Source organism: Triturus cristatus, chromosome 7, assembly GCF_964204655.1.
Source record: "Triturus cristatus chromosome 7, aTriCri1.1, whole genome shotgun sequence".
Classification (NCBI taxonomy): domain Eukaryota; kingdom Metazoa; phylum Chordata; class Amphibia; order Caudata; family Salamandridae; genus Triturus; species Triturus cristatus.
The window spans coordinates 917661285-917686656 of NC_140590.1; the positions used below are offsets into that span (position 1 = coordinate 917661285).

The window sequence follows — 25372 nt, forward strand, 5'->3', positions numbered from 1 at the left end:
TGGTTACCACCAGTATTAGTCCGCAAAAAGTTGAGGGGTGCTAAGGGCACAGGATGACTTTGCAACACTGAAAAATAGGAAGTACATCTCTTAAATGTTTAGGATAGTTTCAGCTGGCTTGGAGATGAATCTTTTAGAAATATTAACTACTCCGCTTTACATTTTGATATTGATAGAGTCCCTCACTATTAATTGGACCTGACACTAAAGATTAGCGCGAGATGTCACTAATAATACTTTTTTTATTACAGAAAAGTATTATTAGTGACATCTTGCTATTGATGAAAAGAAAAAGACATACACTTTAAAAGTAATACTTTCTCCTTTATTTTTTTTTCCTCCCAACTTCTTTGAGTAATTTTTAGTCAATCTGTATTTGTTTCCAATTGTCTACAAATATGTTTTTAGCTTACTGAAGATTTCAGCTTCTGTTCCTGATCCATGAATGTGGCTCTATATTCTGAACAGAATTTCAATTCTCCAATACTAGATCTTTCATATAGTAAGTCATGTGCTTGAGTCCTTCCCCATCTCCAGGCTGGGAATCCCCGGCCATAGTAAAACAGCAGTAAACAGTGTTAAATTTGCCATAGGCCTCAACAGCAGTGTTTGTTTAGAAGCACATCCACCTCATTTGAAGCAACTAAAACTTCACCCAGTGAGGTGGAAATGCGAGCTCTCCTACTCCCCTTAGAGGCCCCCCCCCTAGCTCAGATTTTCTAATTCACTTTGTGTGTGAGTTCGTTCCCAGGCAGTGCTCTACTCCAACCGCTCAATTGCCTTATCCTGTCTTTTTTTCTGGTCTATCCTGAGACTACATCAGCCCTACCTTCTGCTTGAATACTGCTGTTAGTTGTTTATAGTGTAAATTCCTTTTATTTCTGTGCCAAGGAGACCCTTTCTCATCATCTGTCACAATTGCTGAAAGAAGAAAACTATTTTCAAGTGCTGTTCATCTTGTTGTTAGAAGAAAATCTTCACTTATGACCCACAGGAACAATATAGTTATTGTTTTTATCCAGGGCAGAAACGTCTGTGATGTGACATTTGTATTATCTTTCCATCTAAAGCCCTAAAAGACACACAGAGAGAAGACTGGCCCTTTATCAATTGGAGAAGAAAAAATGCTCTCCTAAGGAGGAGGATGCTCATTCTAGGGATGATTCCACAAAAAAGTGCTCCGTCGAACACTTCAAAGGTGGCACAAAAAAAGAAGGCATGCACATTTTCATAACCTGGACCTTCAACTTAAACCTCTTCAAGTCGCCTTTCTCACTAAAAAGAATGGCACGTCCACAGAAACCATTCCAATCATGATGATCACCAGCCTGAGCAAAATACTACATGAAAATAAAGCTTGCTGGACCCTCTGATTGACTTCCAACCTCTAGGTGTCTGTCATTTGTGGCGTTGAGAAAAAGTCCACAGTCGTCAACAACAATTCCAGCAGGGTTCGAAAAATCTGAAAAATGGTACTAGTCCTGCAGGTCTAGTACCTTGAAAACTCTCCTCGGCCTAACAGTAACCTACTTGACCTCCGTCTCTGAAAGCGGAGCAAATGTGACAAGATAACAAGATTTAAAGGCATCTTTATTACTCATTTGCTTTGTGAGCAATAAAGGCCTTTAAATCTTGTTATCTTGTCACATTTGCTTCGTTTTCAAAGACAGAGGACAAATGTTAGTATGTTTTCCTACTCGCCAGAAAGGGCGAGTAAGAGCTAAAAATAGCTCGACCTCATTAAATTTACCTTGCAAATGCGAGCGGTCAAGTGGATTTGTCGAGCCCTGTCCAGGATCACCACCAACAGTACCATCGTCGACGACTAAGACACAGTCGTTGGCGGCATCACCTTTGTCTAAACCACTGGCAGCTCCTTTGACATTGAGATCATTGTCGAAGGTGACACCAAGGATGTCCTTTCTCCAAATGACATCGACCACGCTGTCCACAACAGTTGCTTTTCCATGCCAGCCACTTTTTCACCTATGCAAGTGACAATCTTCCAACACAAATCTTGGACTCACAATTGGAAGATGACTGCAGTGACCAGGATGCTTCACAATGCCTTTAGCCCTATACAGTTAGATGTCTGCTATTGGCAAGAAATTAAAGGATTCACAATGGGTGAGGAGAATACTAGTCATGACTAATCAGCCAAAGACGTTTGATGATAATTATTCTTATCAATACTATAAGCATCAACATGGCTGTGCATAACCTGATGTTTGAGGTATCTGTTGCTTTTTTTGATGGCAATGCAGCAGATGATGGACACTTCTCAAAGACTTATTCCTCAGCAGCTGACTGGGCATTCCTGGCCTGCTCCTCCATCTTCACCACTGCCACCCACACCCCCTGCCCTGCCTTCTCCACCCCTCCCACGCCTTCTCCACCCCCTCCCACGCCTTCTCCACCCCCTCCCACGCCTTCTCCACCCCCTCCCACGCCTTCTCCACCCCCTCCCACGCCTCCTCCACCACCTCCCACGCCTCCTCCACCACCCCCTCCCACGCCTTCTCCACCCCCTCCCACGCCTTCTCCACCCCCTCCCACGCCTCCTCCACCACCTCCCACGCCTCCTCCACCACCTCCCACGCCTCCTCCACCACCTCCCACGCCTCCGCCACCACCTCCCACACCTCTAACCCTTTCCCCTCATAGGGATACAACCTCCAGATAGTGTGACACAAAACTGGTCCCGCTAACTCCTAAGGATAAGGGGACGAGGATTCTTACGATTCATCTTATTCCGACCTGGAGGAAGAAGGCAAATTGCCTAACGATGACAGTCCAAATGCATAGGATTATGACGTCCTCCCTAAGGAAGGTGATAAGTCTCCAATCCAACCAGACTTCCCTCAGACGACATAGCCCATTTCCATACGCTGATAGAGAGAGCTGCTTAAAAAAAAATCAGCCTTCCTGTGACCCGTAAAGCTACTTGGTCGATGCGTACAGTGGGCTTTGGTAAGAGGGCTTAAAATTAATAAACACACCAGCGACGGCAACTTCATTGGTTTCTTGTTTTGTGAAGAAATGCAGGACTCCAGTCATGGCCCTGGCCTGAATTATGGGCGGCCCTAAACCGGATTCTATCATAGTGTCTGCAGCTCAGCGCTGATCAAAAAAATCCATTAACTTTTTCCTCTTCACCTCCTGATGAGGGTGACCGGCACATAGATCATTTTAATCGTAGAGTTGGATCCATGGTGGCCACATTAATGAAAGCTACAAACCTTTTAGTGAATTTAGGCAAATAAGATCATCAAATGTGGCTTAACATCTCTCCACTGATTGATATCAGTTGCAAAAAACGATAAAGAAGATGCCACAACTTCAGCTGCCATTATTGATGCAGCTATCAATGTCTCGAATGCACATTTTTGCCAGCTCACTTGAGTAGTTGTTTTGAAAAGCCAAGGTTGGCTCTGATTCACTTCACTTCGTTCCATCGTGAAGTCCAAGCCAAGACATTGGAGTCACTTTGTTTGGCAAGCATGGTGATGACGCCTTACAGCATATCAAAATGGATACTGATACATTTAAATCTCTAGAAGCCGTACAAATTTCCCCAAATTTCATGTCTCAAATAGACCTCCGTCCTACAAAGGAGGTTTCAATTACTACGGATATTCATACTGCCAATATGACAACCCGGACACGAGCAGGGTTAAACACACAACATAAACAATATACAAAGGTATGGCAGATAATCTGGGTGGAAAAGGAGCGCCTCCCAATTGCTCTCCCAGGACAGTCAAAAACGGGCTTGTTTTTCACAGCTGCCCCCCTACTTGAATCCCCACCTCAGCATGCATGAGCTAGAGTTTCCCTTTTTTGCCCCCCGCATGGAAGTCCATAACAACAGACTGATGAGTAAGGTAGATTGTTCACTCAGCTCCTACCTTGGAGTTTATTCAAAACCAACCTGTCTGCTCACCAAAAAAAGAACATCATCTTCATTTGAAGGAGCTACAATAGGAAATTCTCGTCCTACTCAAATGAGCAATCGAGGCAGGCCCAAAGGAATCAAGGAATTAATTCATGATTCTTCCCATTAAAAATAAGATCGGTCAGTGAAGGCCTATCATGGACCTTGGGAAACTCAATAAATTCCTCAAAAACAGACCTTCCTCATGATGACTCTCCAAGAAGTCCCCATGATGCTCTAGAAAAATGGCCTACCTGACTTCCTTGGATCTTCAGAATGCCTATTTTTACATTCCAATACACTTCATTCACTGTAAATATGTTTGCTTTGCATGGGCGGGGCAGCACTACCAATTCAAGGTGCTACCAATCATCCTGCAGTCAGGATCTCAGATGTTTACCGAGTACCTAGCACCCGAGTCATTTAGCACGCCAGTATTTCGATGACTGGCTCGTCAAAGCTCCATCAAAGGAAGAGGCAAATGGTTCGACATGCACAAAGACTCACACAAAGCTGCCGTTCTTGAGAGTGATACTGGACACACAAGTGGAAAAAGCTATTCCCTCAACAGAAAGACTAAGAAAACTTCCTTCTTTGGCAAAGACCTTCTCTGTCAAACAGACGGTGAAGGTCATGCACTACAAATGCCTGCTGGGCCTGAGGTCCTCTTGCATATGTATTATTCCCTGTCGCAAGCTCAGGAGTAGACCTGTCCAGCAAGTACTGGTCGGACAATGTAAACAAGTTCACAGCACACAGGACGACACAGTCCAAGTTTAAGGCAAGCGCTATAATGGTGGGAGATCCCTACGAATCTCAAATGTAGGACTGACCCTTCTCTGCTGAAGAGGAGCCGCTGCTACAGTATCGTTTCTGGGTAACGCTTATTTCAGAACTCTTCATGTAGCAGCATGGTAGCCTCTCTACTCCTTTTACCATCATTGCCAGCTAAACTGATATGAGCAGCTCTTTTGATAGGACAAGTCTCACACTTTATTTAAAAAGTGAAATTTGGTGTTCTAGTCACCTTTTTTATTTAATTTTTCACTTATGACCCCATTCCTGTGGTAGTTACTGCTAGGAATACTTTTCTAAGGGAAACAGCCTTAACAACTCTGATATTACCATGCAGTGTGTTTACCATGCAGCTTTTACTGCGCATAGTAGGTCTATTTAAGGTATGTATGTATGTATATATATATATATATATATATATATATATATATATATATATATATATATATATTTATATTATGATATTTGTGTGTAGGAAAGTGCCCCTTTTTGCATGGTTGCCCCCACTTTTTGCCTGATGTTGATGCTCTTTAATGTGTTTGCCCTGAGTTCCTGCCAACCAGGTATCCCGATCAACAAGATCTCGGTTATGAGTAGTTAGGAGTGCGTTTAGGGTGGGATGTTTGGGAGTCTTGAGGCGGGGGCGTTGCTGGGATGGCAAATCCACATTGATTGCACTAGGCATTTAGGCCTGAACAAGATTAAGCATGTTGAAGCAGGCACACCTTGAATTAACATGGTTAAGCATTTGTAGTTTGTTACCTGAATAGGTGATCATATTGTCGCGGTCTGGATTGAAACCGGCAGGGTTTCCGGCACTTTGCGCGAAGATTTAAATAATCCTCCAATGGAGGGTGGGCGTATCTACACGCTGTCGCTGGAGCACGAGTGCTCCTAAAAACTAATTTGTCAAAGCAAAAAGGGACACATCCAAGGCCCAGCTGCCCCGCTAACCCTACACAGGCTCCCCTGCAACTGAAAGATACTGGGAACAAAGTAAACTAAATGAAAAGGTGAGAGAGTAACAAATAATAAAAACGGGGAACAAATCCTTTCCAATATGGCGCCCAATGTCGAGGGAGCCAGCCATCTCCGAAACAGGAACCAAGTATCTATTATACCCAATGCCTATCTTTCACCTTCCTTGGCTGTCTTTCAGCCCTGTCCACCTATTTGTCTTGCTCTCTCTTGCCATTTCTGTTCAAGCTTTCTCCCTTCTTTCCGTACTGTGTGATAAATAGTACATTACTGAACCATATCATTAAACCAACCGCTTTTTTTATTGTATGATTACAGAAAGCCAGAGAAACAAACCAGGAGCTTCAAGTACAACTAGACCTTGCACTTCGGCAGGCCCAGGATCCAAGCAGCAAAGGAAATTCATTATTTTCAGAGGTACTCCTCTTTATTAATTCTTTCTTCACAGTATTATGATTAACTGTCACCTGCTGTTTTATATTTAAACTGCCACGCCTGTCTTTTCAATGATGAATCAGAGAGCTATATTTTATTTAATACTTCTTGCACCAGTCTGTAGCTTTTCTTTTCAACTTTTTCCCGTTATTAGTTCTGATGTAGCACTGGTTTTGAGACCAAGAAATCCTGTGGATAGTTCTCGCCAAGAGGCTGCCTTAATATAAATGAGTCCAGTGGAGTTCATCATTGACACATAATGTAATTTGCAGCGGGAATTTGCCCTTAACATCAACCCTGTACTCTATTAAAAGGGATATGTTACGTTGATGTATACTCATAACATTGGGGGTAAGGATCTAGAGATTACATTATTTGTTAACCGGGCTTACAAAAAGATACTAAGAAAAGTCACTGTTGCTAGCTTTGTTATGAGATGGTTCGAGGCATGTGGGCTGCTGAATTCATATCTGTGCATAGATCGCCGCCTAGTGTTGGGTCCGGATGTTTGCACGTTGTTGTCCTGGAAGAGTCTTCGAAGTATCCTTGGATAGGTGACTCCTCCCCTGGACTACAGTGCGCATGGGCATCCTCTCCATCCTCAGATTGTTTTTTTCCGCCATTGGGTTCGGATGTGCTATCTTAACTCCAGTTAGGAAAAACTTTGAATCGAGGCCAAAAGGCCTTTAGTTCGCGTCGGTACTGTTCACTCGATCGGTTTCGACTCTACCTGTTAGCTTACTAACTTTGGAAACAACTTTTCGCTTTTTACCTGACCATCGACGACACCGACGATGGAGTCGAGGACATCATTCAAGAGGTGCCCGGTATGCAATGCGAAATATCCCCATATCGACGTCCACCCAGTGTGCAACAAATGCTTGTCGCCGGACCACGACGAATCGACATGCATGGCCTGTGCCCGGTTCCGTTCCAAGAAGACTCTACGGAATCGACGAGCGGCGAGACTCGAAGCGCAGCACGCGGCACCGGCCCCGGCAGACATCTTCAACGCCGAAGATGTCGAGGAATTGGAAATCCTACCCTCCAATCCCGGTTCCGAACATGACTCCGGTTCGGACGACGTCGACGAATCACTCTTTCGCAGAGATGAAGACAACACCGAGGTAGGAGACGGCGATGAGGCCTTAGGGGCCGAAGAGAGTAGCTCCAATGACGAGCAAGGCCTACCCGTTCAGACTGACGAGAGCCCAGTGCCACAGTCTATGGCTCCGGTCGAGGGATCGCCTTCGGGCCTTACCCGAGACCTATCCCGCAGTTCTTCGGCCCCGCCCTCGGGCCCGGCCTCGGACGTTCAGCGGCAGCCATTACCTAAACCGGCTGGTTTCCCTTCTACCAAACCGAAACCGAAAGCTGCACTGGTACAAATGAAACCGAAACCGAAAGTGGCGCTAGTTGGATCGAGGCCTTCCACACCTTCGACGCCAGCAACACGCATCGGCACCGAGCGCAACAAACGAGACTTCGGTGCCGAACTTGAAGCAGCCGATGTCGGAGTCGGCATACGGAAAAAGGCCCTCGGTGCCATCAAACCTGCTCGGCTCGCGGCGCCGACGCCATCGACTCCTAAACCGAAGGTCATACTGCCTGCTGCGTCTCACGTCGCTTCCACGGCAACACCAAAGCCTCCAGCATCGAAAACGTCGACGGCCATTTCCGCCCCTCGACCCGATGACCCACCGGCGCCGAAAAAGTCCACGGCCGCCTCTACAAACCTGGTCGGAGCTAAGGCCTCGAAAGCGCTTCAAGTGCGAACCGTTGCAGCACAAGGCAGCAAAATCCAAACGGTCCTCCAGGACACGTCGGGCTCCGGCCCACTAAAAGCTCAAGCAGCCTCTTCGGCGCCAGCCGCCATAACTTTTGGCCTGCCGCCATCCACGATCCCGAAAATGTTCCAACTCAGGACACGGGTCACCCACACCACGGTTACACCTGCTGAGACGTCTCCGTCACATTACATCGACGCCAACACCGGCAGGATGATTATCCATGACCGGAGGATAACTTCGGAGCCACCCTTGGACCCTTTCAGGATCCCATTAAAAAGAAAGCTGCCTGTGGACTCAGAACCTGTGCTTTTGCGAATCTTTCGACTCGTCCTACCAGGATCCTCTTTCATTCTCTCCCACACACTCCGACACGGATGCGTTGGCAGACTATATGGATGACCAAGTCCCTTACCACGGAGACATGGACCCTTATGACCAACAGGACCCTGATCAAACTTGGGGCGACCCTGCAGACCCCAGTGCACCTCTAGATGCACAGGACCCACAGCTCTATGGAGCGAAAACATCTCCCACAGAGGACACTGCAGCGTTCAACGCTCTTATTGAACGTGCTGCAAATAATCATGGAGTGCAGCTTCACTCTGACACCGTGGAAGACGACTTCCTTATGGACACTTTTGCTTCCTCAGAAAGGCATGTAAAGACTCTGCCCATGTTGAAAGGGGTCCTCAAACCAGCCAAGGACATCTTCAAGGAACCCACCAGGGCAAGGGTGATAAACCCCAGGATCGACAAAAACTACAGATCAGCACCTGGGGACCCTACTTGCATCAGAGGCCAATTACCTCTCGACTCCATTGTCGTTGCGAATGCTCGCAGGAGGGCACACTCGCAAACGACAGGTGACGCTCCTCCCCCGGACAAAGAGTCCAAGGTGTTAGAGACCTCTGGCAAGCGAGTTGCCGCCCAGGCTGCCAACATATGGCGCATAGCCAACACTCAAGCGCTCCTCGCTCGCTACGATAGAGCGCACTATGACACATTGGAGCAACTACTCCAACATCTCCCTGACCAGTTCAGAGAAGGTGCAGAAATTCTTATCAGAGAGGGACAGCTACTCACAAATGCTTCCATCAAGTGTGCACTAGATGCTGCAGACACGGCTGCCAGGGCCATAAACACAAGCGTCATGCTGCGACGACATGCCTGGTTGCGAATCTCCGGGTTCAAACCCGAGGTGCAAAATAATATCCTAAACCAACCTGTCAACCCCGACTATTTAGTCGGGCCGGAGGTTGACACAGCCCTTGAGAAAATAAAAAAGGACACGGACACTGCAAAGTCCATGGGGGCTCTCCAGACTCAGTCCTTTCGGAGCAGCTCCTTTCGTCGCCCCGGAAATAGAGGAGCAGGTAGAGGACAGGGGTCACAGCAGACATACAACAAGGGCAATACCCAAACCACCTACGATAAAAACACCCGGGGTGGATATCGTGGCTCCAGTACAAAGGGCAGAGGACGCGGCTACGGCAACACCAGGTCCTCCCCCAAGAACAAGCAGTGATGCCCTCTCCCTTCCTCCCGACCACATAACACCTGTCGGGGGAAGGCTACAAAGGTTCCTGTCCACGTGGAACTCCATCACCACGGACAGGTGGGTCAAAGATATTGTCAAATACGGTTACTGTCTAGAGCTAACCTCCACTCCACCCACAATACCTCCAAGAAACCGTCCTATGTCCTCAGAGCACTTAACGCTCTTACAGCAAGAGGTGCAAAGTATGCTTCTAAAAGGCGCTATAGAGGTCGTACCCGTCCACGAGCAAGGTACGGGAGTGTACTCCCTCTACTTTTTAATACCGAAAAAGGACGGGTCACTCAGACCTATACTAGACCTAAGACCCCTGAACCGGTACATTCTTTCCGAGCACTTTCACATGCTCACTCTCCAGCAAGTCCTTCCGCTTCTCAAGCAGGGAGACTTCCTGGCCACACTGGACCTCAAGGATGCGTATTTCCACATACCCATTCACCCCTCACACAAACAATACCTCAGGTTCACTGTTCAGGGACAGCACTATCAATTCAAAGTCCTGCCCTTCGGCGTGACAACAGCACCCAGGGTTTTCACAAAGTGCCTAGCTACTGTGGCGGCACATCTACGGAGGCAGCACATACACGTCTACCCCTACCTGGACGACTGGCTCGTTCAAGCGAAGTCAGCCCGGCAATGTGCCAGCCACATGTCCCGCACCATTCACCTCCTTCACAGTCTGGGATTCTCACTAAATTACCCAAAATCCCATCTCCAGCCCGCACACGTACAACAGTACCTGGGTGCGACTATAGACACTCTGGCGGCCACAGCTCAGCCAAATTTAGTGAGGATCAACAGCATGCAAATGCTGATTTCCAAGTTCAAACCCCAACACTCCCTTCCTGCGCGAGTGTTCATGCAGTTGATAGGCATGATGGCCTCCTGCATTTTCATAGTCCCGCACGCGAGATTACATATGCGCCCGCTTCAGGAGTGCTTAGCACGTCAGTGGAATCAGGCTCAAGGACAGTTTAAAGACCTAGTGTTGGTGAGCGGTCGGGCATACAACTCTCTGCATTGGTGGAATCCACAAAACCTTTGCAAGGGCCGACCGTTCCAAGAGCCTGTTCCACAAATAGTACTGACAGCGGACGCGTCTCTCCAGGGATGGGGAGCTCATGTACTCCACTACACAGTGCAGGGACTATGGACGACACAACAGAAGAAAATGCACATCAACCTCCTGGAACTGATGGCGATCTTCCTGGCCATGAAGGCATTCAAAGTACATCTGTGCAACAAGGCCGTGTTGATCCGGACGGACAACATGACCGCAATGTACTACATACAGAAGCAGGGAGGAACGCACTCTCCACAGTTGTCTCATCTGGCTCAGAGCATGTGGAAGTGGGCCATTCAGAGGAACATGTTCCTCATGGCGGAACACCTCCCCGGCAAGGACAACCAGATGGCGGATCTGCTCAGCAGACACAGCCACCAGATGCACGAGTGGGAGTTACACCCATCAGTACTCCAGCCGTACTTCCAGCAGTGGGGTCATCCAGAGATAGACCTGTTCGCCACAAGCGAAAACGCAAAATGCCAAAGCTTTGCCGCCAGGTTCCCACATCCGCAGTCGCAGGGCAATGCGATATGGATGAACTGGTCCGGCAGATTTGCGTACGCTTTTCCCCCAGCGCCGTTGATACCGCTGGTGGCTCGCAAACTCAGACAACACTCCCTGACACTCGTCCTAGTTGCTCCTACGTGGGCACGCCAGCCATGGTACACCACCTTCCTCGAACTTTCCGTGGTGCCGCATCAAAGGCTGCGGATCAAACCCGCGCATTTGACCCCGAACCATGGAGAGATTCAGCACCCAGATCCGCAACAGCTGAACCTGGCGATCTGGCTCCTGAAGTCCTAGAGTTTGGCTACCTCAACCTGCCACCTGACTGTATGGACATCATCAAGGAGGCCAGGAGACCCACTACAAGAGCTTGCTATGCAGCCAAATGGAAAAGGTTTGTCATTTATTGCGGTAATAATGACATTAACCCGCTGGACGCATCCATCCAAAACATCATTTGTTACCTCCTACACCTATACCGATGCAATCTGGCGTACACCTCTATACGTGTCCATTTGACCGCAATATCAGCCTATCTACAAACCAGGCAGCACCTCTCTCTATTCAGAGTGCCTGCCATCAAAGCATTCTTGGAAGGACTCAAACGAGTCATTCCACCAAGCCACCCACCGGCTCCAATGTGGAACCTCAACCTGGTCCTCACACGCCTGATGGGTCCACCCTTTGAACCTCTCCACTCATGCGAGATTCAATTCCTCACCTGGAAAGTAGCTTTCCTGGTAGCGATCACTTCTTTAAGAAGAGTTAGTGAACTCCAGGCACTAACAGTTCAAGAGCCATTTATACAGGTTCATGCCAACAGGGTCGTACTACGTACCAACCCCAAATTCATGCCCAAGGTAATATCGCAGTTCCACATGAATCAAACTATTGAACTGCCTGTTTTCTTCCAAAACCCACAAACTGTCGCGGAAAGGGCACTCCACACACTAGATGTCAAAAGGGCCCTCATGTATTACATCGACAGGACCAAACCCTTTAGGAAGACCAAACAACTGTTCGTTGCCTTTGCCCCACACCACAAAGGTAACGCCATCTCCAAAGCAGGGATAGCCAGATGGATAGTTAAGTGTATCCAAATTTGTTATCAAAAGGCAAAACGCACATTAACTATTTCCCCACGAGCCCACTCAACACGTAAGTTAGGGGCCTCCATGGCTTTTCTAGGAAATATTCCCCTGCATCATATATGTAGAGCAGCCACCTGGTCCACTACACACACATTTACCAAACACTATTGTGTAGATGTGCAATCACAACAGCAGGCAGCTGTAGGACAGGCTGTTCTCAAAACCCTTTTTCAGACCGCTGCAGCTGGCACTGGTAGCCGCCGCTAATAGAGGGCACTGCTATATATTCTATGCACAGATATGAATTCAGCAGCCCACATGCCTCGAACTGAATATGCTACTTACCAGTATGCATCTGTTCTTGGCATGTAGGGCTGCTGACATTCATATCGCCCTCCCTCCTCCCCGGCGCCTGTAGCAGCTGCAGCTCTCAGAATTACTGTAAGCATGGCCATCACTTTTCTGTATCTACTCCATCACTGCCACAATGGCGAAAAACAATCTGAGGATGGAGAGGATGCCCATGCGCACTGTAGTCCAGGGGAGGAGTCACCTATCCAAGGATACTTCGAAGACTCTTCCAGGACAACAACGTGCAAACATCCGGACCCAACACTAGGCGGCGATCTATGCACAGATATGAATGTCAGCAGCCCTACATGCCAAGAACAGATGCATACTGGTAAGTAGCATATTCAATCTGAGCTGGCAAGAAGACCTCTGTAGTTATGGTTGAGACTTCCATAGGAAATTGATTTTTTGCTGTCCACTACTGCAAAAACTGCTAAACATTTCGAAACTGGCACAGAGATGGAATTTATTTTTTGTTTGGTCTAAAACCATTTTGGAGCTTTTGAGATATGTACATAACTGAAAGGCAGGCTTTGAAGGGTTAATGTCCTGTATTTTTGGCTTGTTAATTTGCTAATTATACGAGTTCTTACTGATGAAAAATGTGGAAATCCCTGCAATTTGATAGGATGAAGAAGCTTTAATTTCCTGCTGGCTATTTCCATTTCTGCAGGTTCAGGACTGATCTGCGTGATATAATTTTACTTTTTGTTGCAGCTGCTATTACGCACAGTAATGGCTCTTCGACTACTTTTATCCCTTGACCACAAAAAGGATGTAGGCGGATTGCACAAAGACAGACTGTGTCCCAAAATTGAAACGAAAGCAAAAGTTGAAAGATTCACTGGTCCAAATAGGGACTCGGACCCTATAGAGTACAGCTAAACCAGTGGATCCCAGAATTGAAATGCATTGCCATCTTGGACACCGAAGTCTTATTTGTTTTATAATGAATGAGAAATTGTAAACCTTATAGTGCTTAAAAGGCCAATGAGGCCATAAACAGTAGGCCCAGTACATGGTTCAATGCCATACCAAGCACCTAGAGACTGTAGCACTCAACAGAAGTTCTGTGTTGAGTGGTTTTTGAAGGCACTAGAGGCTGGGTGCAGAGCATGTTCAAAGATTCCTTTGACCCAGGGTCTAGTGCATCTGGTTCTTAGGGAAAGGGTTGACGTCCTTGCTTTAGCTGCTCCAAAAGTATATCACTGAAACAAAAAATCGCTGAAAATGTTTCTCAGTCTTAGAAGATAAAATTTACCTTTAAAAAAGGAAAAATGTAAAGATTGAAAAGTTCTTTAACATATAATTTGAAGCAAATTTATGGATGCAACTCATTACATAAAATCTTGCAGAATTGGCTAGTTATAAGAGAGCAATTCAACCATAGCTCTCTTCTTCCATTCCAACCAATGTGTTACTCTGGAACATGTCAAAAAGGAAGCCTCAAATTACACTATCCTTCAGATCAATGAGGTTGATGTGGCGGCAGGAGCAGACAGCTATGGAATCAGGCCAAAGTTTAGGCCATAGGTCCAGAATTTGCTAATTTTAGCTAAAGGCTACATTTGAGTCGAGGGGGAAGGAAGATGTGGTGGTCTTTGTGATTGGCTGTATGACCTGTACCCATAGATCACAGGGCACAGCTTTGAAGAGGGGGTGCTTAATTGGAGATCTGCCAGTCTTTTCACCGTGGGATTATTGGACATAGTTAAGGGCCATGTCGATTGGTTTTTGAGAGTATGGGTGTTACTCACAGGACTGAGTGCATGGCCTGACCAAAAGTGAGGCCTTTCCCTGAAGCAGTCTCTGGATTCACCAATCTTTCACTAAACTCTGGTCTTGTGCATGACCTGTCCATGCTTTGAGCCTGATGAATACTGCCAATTAAATCTAGCATTCTGTGTTGTAGGGATATTGAGCACCTTGTTTGATGGTATCAATGATGTGCTACCTGCCGTGGGCCTTCGCAAATGCAATCTGTGATCATTAGCAGTGCGTTTGGGAGTGGGGGGGAGCTTTGGTTACCTTGCTCATCATCTGGTGTGAATTAAATTAGTTTTAGGTTTATACATAATGTGGCATCAAATAAAAATTCGGTGAAGTGGTGTTTGGGATGGAGAGAGCAAAGGGAGGATGAAGATCCCAAATTTCATACATATATATTTTTTTTTGCGGCGTAACGTTTTTCTTCTGACTGAAGTAACACATACACACATTAATGGGATTAAGGCAAAGCTAGTTTGCTATAATGGGTTACTCTGGTTACAGGATGCTCTTAAGCCATCTATCTCTTACACCTCACCTCCCCCTCCACCACTCGACAGGTTGTCTTTTAAAAAAAAAAAAATCTTTTAATCTGATACATTTTGCACGTATTAAACCTAAATGTGCATGCTTTATTGATGGCCTTTTCTAGTTGCTGGGGAGTCAGTTTGGAATGCTTTTTAGTAATCAAATCATCATTGTTTCAGTCCATCCTAATTTTAAAGATGTCTAGTTGCTGCGGAGTCAGCTCACCTTGTTTTAGTGTCTACTTCATTGTTGCGTCCTACAATTACAAATATATATATATATATATATATATATATCGTGACTGTTTTGATTTCTGTAAACATTAGGCCAGTGCAAGTGCTTTTGTTAATGTTTAAAATGCTATATGAAAAAATAAGAACTCTGCCTAAAACTCTGACACCGCCCCTCCCCAAGATTTCCAGGAATTAATGGATAAGTAAGAAAAAATAAAAAGGTACATAAAAGCAAAATGCATTATAAAAAGTTTTCTGACTACCATTAAATATACCACAGACCATAGTGTTGAAGTGAAATAGAAAAAAAGGTTTAATTATATACACTCTCTAACAATGGATGTGTTTCTTTAAGATGGTATATATAATTTGTAGGAAATCCAGGTCTAATGGTCCCATGCCTGTAAAGGTGTACTGGGCCCCAGTTATAACAAATAGGGTCTTTCTCCAATGGTGTCCTGTGGCCCCTGAACCCCCAAACTGGGAAAGAGTACTCATTTTTAGCACTTGACTCCCAGGGTTACTTGGCAGGGCAGTCCAAGGTTGTGGCCTAGAGACTTCACACAGAGCAACACTACAAAACAACATTTAATACATTGCTACTTTGCCAGTGCTTTTTATTATCAAAAGGAAAAGTACTTTATTACACCCACTACTAAATGCTTCGCTTCATTGTAGATTTCTATACAACATGTCAGCTAAAAAAACCTTGGCGGGACCCTCTAAGCGACCTCCCAGCATAAAAGTCAAACACATACACTAAAGACTGGTCTTGCAGATCTACTAACCCCCTAAATGTACCATGAACCTCCAATGCTTGAAGCACTTCGAATGGTCTGAGCAGCAGCAAACCCGATTGTAAAACACAATGCCCACACTGCACCTAACCATTATTAGAGTGCATTAATAAAGTCAGACCTGCTGGCTTTACCAGGTTGTCAAGCAGTCCTGGGGCACCTTAAGACTTTGCTTTAATTCCCTGCACGGAATTCACTCCAAACCAAAAATAAAACGTCCAGCAAGCGGATAATAAAGGTCTATGTCTTCTGCCGAGGTCCTCCTATATGGTTCTCAATAACTACAAACGCTCTCCAAAGTTCAGAGTATACAGTTGATGTTTTGTGTGAGTCTAAGTTGCTGTTGGGCGGGTTTAACGATTTCTGCACTGCACAATCAACATATTTTTGTAGGCTTGCAACGGTGAAAATGTAACACACCTCCTGCATCCCTGTATTTGTGATACAGTCTTAAAAAAACCTTTCCCTAGTTCCAGGCTATGTAGATCAGAACCCCCACTCTTATGTGGAAATTCATCAAGTCTGAAGTCAATGGAAAGAAATCCATTATTGCATCAGTTTAGTTCTTGAAAATGTCATCCAGATTTTGAGTCAGGCAATGGACTATGTGTCTCAGGCAGCTGCTATTTGTTTCTGGATTACTGTTCCAGGTTAAGGGATAAGAACTGTTTTCACTGTCTCTGATTCTGGTCAGGCACAGCAGACTAATGATGTGGTGACAACATTTGCAGTATCAGGAATAACAAAAATGTATTTGCCTGACCTAGTACTTGTAAAGACGTACATCATGTACCATTGCTGTTTGTAGGAAAGATGATTTATTTTTTTGGGTGGTCAATTGTCTATCTAAAAGTATAAAGCCACCACCTGGAAGATGTCACAGCAATTAAATAAAATACACCTGTACTGCATTCTTGGTAACATGGCACAAAGCAGCCAGGCTTAAATCAAAAGCAGAGAGTGACATATGTAGGCAGTGCATACACAGTAGAAAAAGTCACACAAAACACAGTACAATGCCACAACCATTTTTATTGTAAAGATAAATCTCCTAAGAGTAAGAAAAGATCACAATGACAAAAATCCAACAAGGGGAACTGGAGATATGTATTTTTAAAGATGTAAGTGACAATAATACCAAAAAGCACATCTCACTACTGATTTTTGCAAGTGAAAGACCGACACCTAGGTGCTATTTGAAGCCAAACATGATGGCGCTCTGGTCGAAGGCAACTAGAGGATTGTTCCTGGTGAAAGAATAGTTGAAAAGTGTTTTTAACTCCAAACACTGGACAGGGACTTTGTCACTTTTTGAGAAGAAAAATCCTGTGTGAGATGGCCGCTGCTGAAATTGTCACCGGCGCCATGGAACTCCAGGCCGTATACTTAAAGCAGGCGGATCCCACTTGTGCATTGGCGACTTAGTCATTTGTTTGGAGCTGCTTCAAGTGTTGTTCAGTCTGAGGCGGTGGAGCTGGCGGCCTGATACATTTGCCCACAGGTTCCCACTGAAGCTCTGGAGGAAATGTTTTTCAAGGTTTGCAAACTTTCTTCTAGTTCCCAAACAACCCAAGAAGTATATTTCTAAGGTCATAGGTTCTCAGGGGATGGCACTTACAGACTCTCAGAGTGCCAGGCAAAGTCCCAAAGCAAAGCCCTGTCCAAGTAAAGGTGCTACTGGTCAGATGGGTACTTCCAGTAAAAGGCCTATTGTTTGTTATTGGGCCCCTCAAACCGCACAGGAATTCAGCAAACTTATGCTTACAGTCTACTTGTTTGACCTTGGTGCAAGAGGGAGCATGCCCAGTCCTTCAGACAGTAGGTCCAGTTCTGTCCTGTTTTTCTGTAGATCCAGAAACTGTTCTGTGGAAGGGTGGGTGAGGGTTTAGCTTTTTAGCGTTCATCAACCTGTGGGGGAGACTCCTGGGCACTCCCTAACCAATGGGATAAACATTTATAGGGCAACCCTATCCACTCATTTAGTAGTTCTGCATCCAATCCCACACTCCCCTTCACTCTCAAGATTCAGGATGGTGGAGCTCCTCTCTGGTTCTGCAGAGCCCAGGTACCCACCCAGAAGTGTGGCCAGGGTAATGACTAGTCCCCCCTCTTCTGTGGTCACCCAAAACCAGTTTTGGGGGTACCTTTCCTCCTTCTGGGATTGGTGCAAGCCTGACTATGGAAACAGAAACTAGGGCCTTACAAGTGTCACATAACATTTGCTTGCTGGCAGCATGCAATGGTCTGCTCTAAAATGTCATGCACCATGCCTTGTGGGCAGTAAAGTGTGCTTAGGGATGACTTATCTAATACTTAAAATCAGAGTTTTCTACCTGACAAAATAATGATTTTGACAGGTCGTGCAGCAGGGTTCAAGCTTCTGCTGTCTGCTTCACAGGGTAGGCCAGTAGCAATGTTTTCACTCCACCTATAGTGGATGGCACAATAGGTGCTGTAGTCCAAAAGTGACTTAACTTTCCAATGCCGGGGGTGTATTTATGTGCCATATACTTTGGCCCTATAAGAAAGGTAAACGTGCAAATCAGAATCTAAACTAATATGCACGTATCTGAAAGAAACACTTTAGTTAGATTCCTCACCTTAGAATATCCCCAGGCGTCAGGCTGGATCCGGAAAGATTCTTCGTCAGCAATACCCCTTGCGTGTCGCTAGGCGTCGTCTGCGGCTCCGCGTCCGTCGTGAGCGTCGTGCGCCGGAATCACGTCGTCGGAGTACTTAGACGCCGCCCTCGCGCGCTGACGTCAGTTCTCCTTTTTTCCGCGCCAGACAGCGCCGATCCGGGAAGAGCTTACCCCTTAGTCAATTTTTGACTAAAACTTTTTGACTCTTTTTGGTCTTTGTCGAATCGACTCTGGTGCCGGTAGGATGCCTGGATTTAAGGCCTGACGCCTGTCATCGCCTGATGTCGGTGACGGATCACCATCGCCGGTGCCTTTACTGCCTGGGGGCCGACCACGACGCGGAGACGTGCCCCGACTGTCAGGCCTTGACCTCAAAGGCTAGGCGGGAGCGGTCCCGTAAGCTTCTCGAGCTTCGGCACTCTGCTCCGCTCACGGTCCCGGTCCAGGAGGAGTTCCAAGGACCGGTCGCGGAGCTGCAGTCATCATTATCGCTCGTCAGGCTCGAAGTCTTCGGGTAAGTCGAAGCGATCCAAGAAGTCCAAGAGGCGACACCGCTCTTCGGACTCCCCTCGCCGGTCGCGCAACTCGGCCGAGGGTCAGGGTGGTCCCACCCCCGCGGCTCCGCAGGAGCCACGTCCGTCTCCATACCCGCCGGTCCCTGGGACTGACCGGACCCGATGCCGACACGGTGCCACCCGGCGCCACAACCGACGCCGATGGATGAACGTTTCATCTACCGTCCGGCTCCGATCGTTCCTTCTGTTTATCAGGAATCGGATGACGGGGGCGACTGGAAGAGGTCTGTGGTCTGGACACTTCGCCGGACGCTGGCTTCATCTCTCCTCCGACTGTGGCTTCGGAGGAAGGTGCAGCTTTTTCCGTGGTGCTGCGCAAGGCGGCCGAAGCCCTGGGGCTCGAGTTGCCTGCTGTGGCACATATCCTCACAGAGGTGCTTCAACCGTCAGCAAGCTCCACAGAGCCTCTGCTGCAGTTCAATGAGGCCCTCGTCGACGTTCTGCAGGGTCCTTGGTCCAAGCCCTCCACAGTTCCTCCTGTGGATCGGAACGTGGCCCGGCGCCACCGCCCTGCTCCGGGTGACCCCAGTTTCCTGTCCCAACACCCCACCCCGAGAGCCTGGTAATTCCCAATCCTCCTTCCCGTCTGCTCCTCCGGATCGGGAATCCAAGAGGCTGGAACAGTTCGGCAAGAAACTGTTCTCTTCCCTGAGTTTGGTCTTTGAACACTGCTTGCCTCTTGGACCGTTTCTCCCACTCTCTGTGGGATACGGTGGAGGACGTGCTGCCACTGTGTCTGGTGGAGGCCCGGACACGTCTCTCCCAGGCACTTGCTGACGGGCGAGATGCAGCACGACATGCCATACGGTGTGGACTTGACACCACGGACTCGCTGGGTAGGGCGATTTCCACCACGGTGGCGCTCCGGTGCCACGCCTGGCTGAGGTCCACGTCTTTTTCGGGGGATGTCCAGAGTACCCTCATGGATATGCCCTTTGATGGCGCTCACCTTTTTGGTGAGAAGGCGGATAGTGCGCTGGCTCGTTTTAAGGACTCCCGGGCTACGGCCACGTCCTTGGGTCTCTCGGCCCCACGGCCGCACACTTCCGCCTTTCGCCCCTTTCATGGCCAAGGAAGGGGCGCCTCCTCACGTCCGCCTAGCCACCGGCCGCAGAACCAACCTGCACGCGGTCGCGGACGTGGGTTCCTCCGTGGCGGTTCTAGAGGACAACGTGCCGGTCAGTCCACATCCACCCCGGCAGCATCCGCCTCAAAGCCTTCCTAGTCCGAGCTTTCAGGCCCATTCCACGCCAGTGGGTGGCAGAGTTCGCCATCACCTGCTCCACTGGCGCTCCATCACTTCGGACAGGTGGGTGCTGCAAATCGTCCGAAGGGGCTACTCCCTCTCCTTCGAGACGACCCCTCCAGCCATGCCACTGCAGTGCCACCGTATATCGGAGGATCACTTGAATCTTCTGCGAGAGGAAGTTACGGCCCTCTTGGCCAAAGAGGCCGTCGAGCGCGTTCCTGGTCCGGAAGTCCGCCGTGGTTGCTATTCCCACTACTTTCTGGTTCCCAAGAAGGGCAAAGGGGGCCTACGCCCTATCTTGGACCTCAGGAGCGTCAGCACCTTCCTCCGGAAGGAACGGTTCAAGATGCTAACTTTAGCTCAGGTTCTGGCTGCCCTCGATCCTGGAGACTGGATGGTAGCGTTGGACTTGCAGGACGCCTATTTTCACATCCCCGTCCTGCAGGCCCACCGGCGTTACCTGCGGTTCACGGTGGGTCAGGAGCACTTTCAGTTCACCGTGCTCCCCTTCGGCCTCACCAGTGCCCCTCGAGTGTTCATGAAAGTGATGGCGGTGGTCGCAGCTCATCTGCACAGATCGGGGGTTCCAGTCTTTCCTATCTCGGCGACTGGCTGTTGAAGGTGGGCTTGCCCCAGCGAGTCGTCTCCCACCTCCGGACTACGGCCGACCTCCTGCATTTGCTGGGGTTCTCCATCAACGTGCCGAAGTCACACCTGAGTCCCTCCCAGAAGCTCCTCTTCATCGGAGCGGTTCTCGATTCGGCGCAGTTCCCGGCTTATCCTCCGGAACAGCGGGTCCGGGATATTCCCATCTTTGGGCCTCTATACTGGGTTTTGGTCAGGTTGGTGCTGCGGCTCCTGCATCCTGTTGGTGCATTACGCCAGGTGGCGAATGCGGGCTCTGCAGTGGGACCTGAAGTTTCAGTGGGCCCAGCATCGAGGCAACCTGTCCGAGCATGTCTTGATCTCGGAGGGCACTGCGAAACAGTTGCAGTGGTGGCTCACGGACCGCGATTGGGTCAGCGGCAGATGCCTCTCCCTACCCCAACCGGAGCACGTAGTAGTGACGGACGCATCCCTCCTGGAATGGGAGGGCCACATGGGAGAGACGAAGATCAGAGGACTCTGGTCTCCGGCGGAGTCTCAACTCCATATCAACCTTTTGGAGCTGAGAGCGATCCGGCTTGCACTGAAAGCCTTCCTTCCCTCTGTCCGGGGAAGTCTTTGTGGAGGGACGCCTGGCTGCCAGAATGACATCACAGACTTCAGGAGGCAAGTCAAATGGCATCAACTGCCGCCGCTCAATCTCCACGCATGGACATGGAGGCTGGACAGGTTCGGGTGGAGGACCGTCCCCTGCTGCTGCGACAGAAGGTCCTCCTGAAGAGGCAGTCGTATCGGAGGATCGATTGACATACTGAGTAGCTCGGGATACCAGAACCTTCGTGCCCAATCCGGAGCCACTAAGATAACTTGGGCCCGGTCGCGCCTGATCTTCTTCAGCACTCTGGGCACAAGTGGTATAGGCGGAAAGGCGTACAACAGACCGCAACTCCACTCGCGACGAAAAGCGTCTCCGAGCGAGTGCTGCCTTGGAAATTCCAACGCGCAGAACTGATATGCGCGCCCTTCGTAGTCCTCCAGCTTCGCCTCCAAGTCCGATGCTTGGGTCTGCAACCGTTTCACAGTCTGTTCCAGGGACTTTGTTGAGGTCTGAAGTGTTTTCACTGAGTCTTCGGTCTCCTTGACTGTCACCCATGTTATTGAGATCGGCCCGTATGAGGGGGACTTCAGATGTCACCATATCAGTCTTTTGCTCCAGTGCCGAGCGGACCCCTTGAATTGCCTCCATAACGTCTGTGAGGGACGGGCCCTCTGCGGCAGCTCTTTGCTCCTCGTCGACATTGGCGTTCTTTTCAACCGATGCATCGGCTTCGGTGTGGGCGAATTTGGAGAGCTTTATCAGACTAGATTGCCTGGAACCTTTTTTAGTGGCCATTGCATTGGGTTAGCGTCCAAATGCAAACTTGCTCTACGTTGCTTTCAATGCCGCACCGCCTCGTCCCTCGCACCGTGAATTCGGCTGTGAGCGGCCGCGGACCCTTCGGAGAACAAGGCACTTCCCAGTTATATTTGGGCAGCGGCGCCGAAAGAAGGGCGCGGCCCTGGTTTGATTTGCCACCGCGAGATCCTCTGTTGCAGTCTGTGTCCTGCACTGGAGCCCACCCGGCACAGTGCAACCTCTGCCCCAGCTGTTCCCAGTGGCGACCGATCGACACCCCGGGGACCAGGGCACGTTCTGGTGCGCATGCAGGTAGGGGCGCCGATAGAAAGACACTTCTCTGTGCCTGCAGGCGTCCGCACCAGATGTCGCACAGGGCAGGTCCGGATGTCTTCACGGTCCGAACTTCCTCTCGGTCCCGGTCCAAGGTTACGGCCTGGATTTCTCTGGACAGGGCTGGCAGAAATTCTTCGATGGCGGATCGGAGGACTCCGCAACACAGTGGGCACCCAGGCAGCTGTTTACAGCGGGCAATACGGATGAATTTAAAGGATTTCGGGGTAAATGATTTAATTACGGCTCAGAGCCTCACTCCCCTGCACCCATCTTGGGTGTTGGCTAGCGACGCCCCCTGGCACAACAATTTTTAAAGTGAGTGCTACTGTCCCATGTGTGGGGCTCCCATAAACCCTATTTGGATGGGCTGTGCAGAAGGGCAAACCTGCATGCCCAGGCAAAGCCCCTGCAGTGCAGCCCACCCCGGTGCTGGTGGAGAAGACGGCTCCTGTCTCCCTGCTCCTCTGTGCCTGCAGGTCTTCACGAGCTGTAGGGAGTATTTGGCTCTAACGACATGGAAGCAAGGAGGGGGAGCACCTCTTATCACTCTGTGCATTGAACTCTCACACCACAGGTCATGTGTATGTTTTCAGCGGCCCAGAGGTCTGGGTTACATCTGCCAATGAGCAGGACAAAGTAATCCTCTTTTCCCCAACCACAGTGGGCTTTTGTGAAGGGGGTTTGGTGCTGAATCTGTTTTAGGCATTCTGGCCTGTATTTGTTATCGGATTTGTGAAGCTTTCTTCAAATTGCTTTACCTCCACTGAGGGAAGAGTTATAGGGACCTCCTCTTCTATCCCACCTCCTTGTAGTTCCTTGGCCCAGGGTGTTGAGGCAGCAGTGCCCCTTGGTTTTCAGGGCAGCTAACACTGCCTACTTCACTCCTTGGGTCCCACTGTCAGATCCAACTATTTGCGCAGTTCATTAAAAGCTTCATATTTTCTTAAATATTTTTCCTTTGTAAATGCTCTGTTTGGTCAGTAACACCAAGTCCTTCATGACGATTTGATATTTTCTTTTTTTTTTTTTTTTGCCTTGACTTCAAAATCGGTCTGTTGGCACCTGCCCTCCCACAATTCACCCATTTATTTTGTGTCGGTAAGGACAACTCCAACTATTTAAATAGGTGGCAAGAGTTTTAATTATGAACAATATACAATATTTGCATAGAATGTTACAAAATGAAATCCCTTTTCAAATGTACTAATGTGTTCCTAACAATTTTCTCTAGGTGGAAGATCGTAGAGCTGAAATGGAGCGTGCACTGATTGGTATGAAGGTGCAACATCAATCCCTGCAGAAACAGTATGCATTTACTAGACAACAGTTGCACAGAATGAAGGTATTATTTCCTGGCAATTTTTCTTGCAGGCTTTCGTGTCATATAATTATTGGCTAAAATCTAATGTTGATTGGGTCATGCTTTTTTATGTACAAATTTTCCTTATACTAGGGTGTTTTTAGCTTCTTTGGGCAGCCCAAATTCTGGAAATGTTAATATTGGGAATAGGTATTTAAAAGGCACGGTAATAAGTCACTTGCCTGCTACTTTCCAGTAGTGTGCTTAGGAGGATGGGAACAGGATGTACAACAACTGGCGCTGAAAACTGAGATCTTTATTGTAGACAGCAGTGCAAACTTGCGTTTTCCATTTTACTGGCCAGTGGAAATGAAGACCTGCCCTTCCATGTAAGAAGAAAATAAAAAAAAAACTGTTACTAACCTGTAAGAAAGTAGCCCTTTTTGACATTGCCACATCCACTTTTAGGTCTCGCCTGACCCAGCGCATGCGCTGGTCTAGCGAGACTTATTGAGAGGGCTCCAAAAAGTGCTACCAGGCCAGCCTAGAGCTACAGTGAATGTGCGCGGGCGCGTGCGCCGCGCTTTACCGCAATTACTTTCACTTTCGCAGCCGCACGGCCCCTTTGATGTTTGATCGTGATCCCGCACGGCCGCTTTGCATAGCCAATAGGTTTCGCTTTTGGGACCTTAAGAGTATTTAGTTATGCAACTGTTGCATGGCTAAACACTTATAAGGTCCCAAAGGCGAGACCTATTGGCTATGCCAATGCTTGGTTTTTTTTTGTAACTGATGCGATTTCGACTAGAAGTGCACTGGGTTCCTGATAACCAGGTCCCCAGTGCCAGAGCTCTTTGCCAAAATCGTACAATTGTTTCCCAAATTGGCAAAATATTTAGCACCCTCTGTAAGTCCCTAGTAAATTGTACCCCTGGCACCTAGGTCATGAGGTACTAAAGAGGACAACAGCACAAATTGTGCCACCCTAAGGGATCCCTCACCAAGCACATGCAAGGCTGCCATTTTAGGCTGCATGTCTTGGTGCAGACAAAAGTGAGGCCTGAAAGACCTTAGGCAGGGTGCTGAATATTACATGTGAGGCCACACCTGCATGAGCAGATATGTCCCTGTCCTGGTCAGTTCTATTACTTGTAGTAGAAGTGACCTGGGAAGCCAACTTAAAGCATGTGCTGGACATTGGTGAAAACGTGTTCCCCCACCTATGGAATGGCTTCACTGAAGATAGGAATGTTTGGTATCAAACATCTTGTATTGGTAAACCTACACTTGATTCCAGTGATGCATTTATCAATACATACACCCAGAGGGCACCTTGGAGGTGTCCCCTGGAAACCTACCAGCTTCTGGTGTGTTCCCTGACTGGTTTCTGCCAGCCTGCCACCCAAGACACTGTTTGGAACTCCTAGGGTGTGAGCCTCTG

At 48.2% G+C, this 25372-nt stretch overlaps 1 protein-coding gene across 3 annotated transcripts in view; it reads left to right on the top strand.

The window, feature by feature from the left end:
• The window catches only part of SPDL1 (spindle apparatus coiled-coil protein 1), a 210153-nt gene that overhangs the window by 117213 nt on the left and 67568 nt on the right, over nt 1-25372 (top strand). For all 3 annotated transcript variants that reach the window (XM_085617851.1, XM_085617850.1, XM_085617852.1), the window contains exons 6-7: nt 6026-6124; nt 23863-23973. In XM_085617851.1, coding sequence (XP_085473977.1) covers nt 6026-6124; nt 23863-23973 — 210 coding nt within the window. The remainder of the gene's footprint in view (nt 1-6025; nt 6125-23862; nt 23974-25372) is intronic.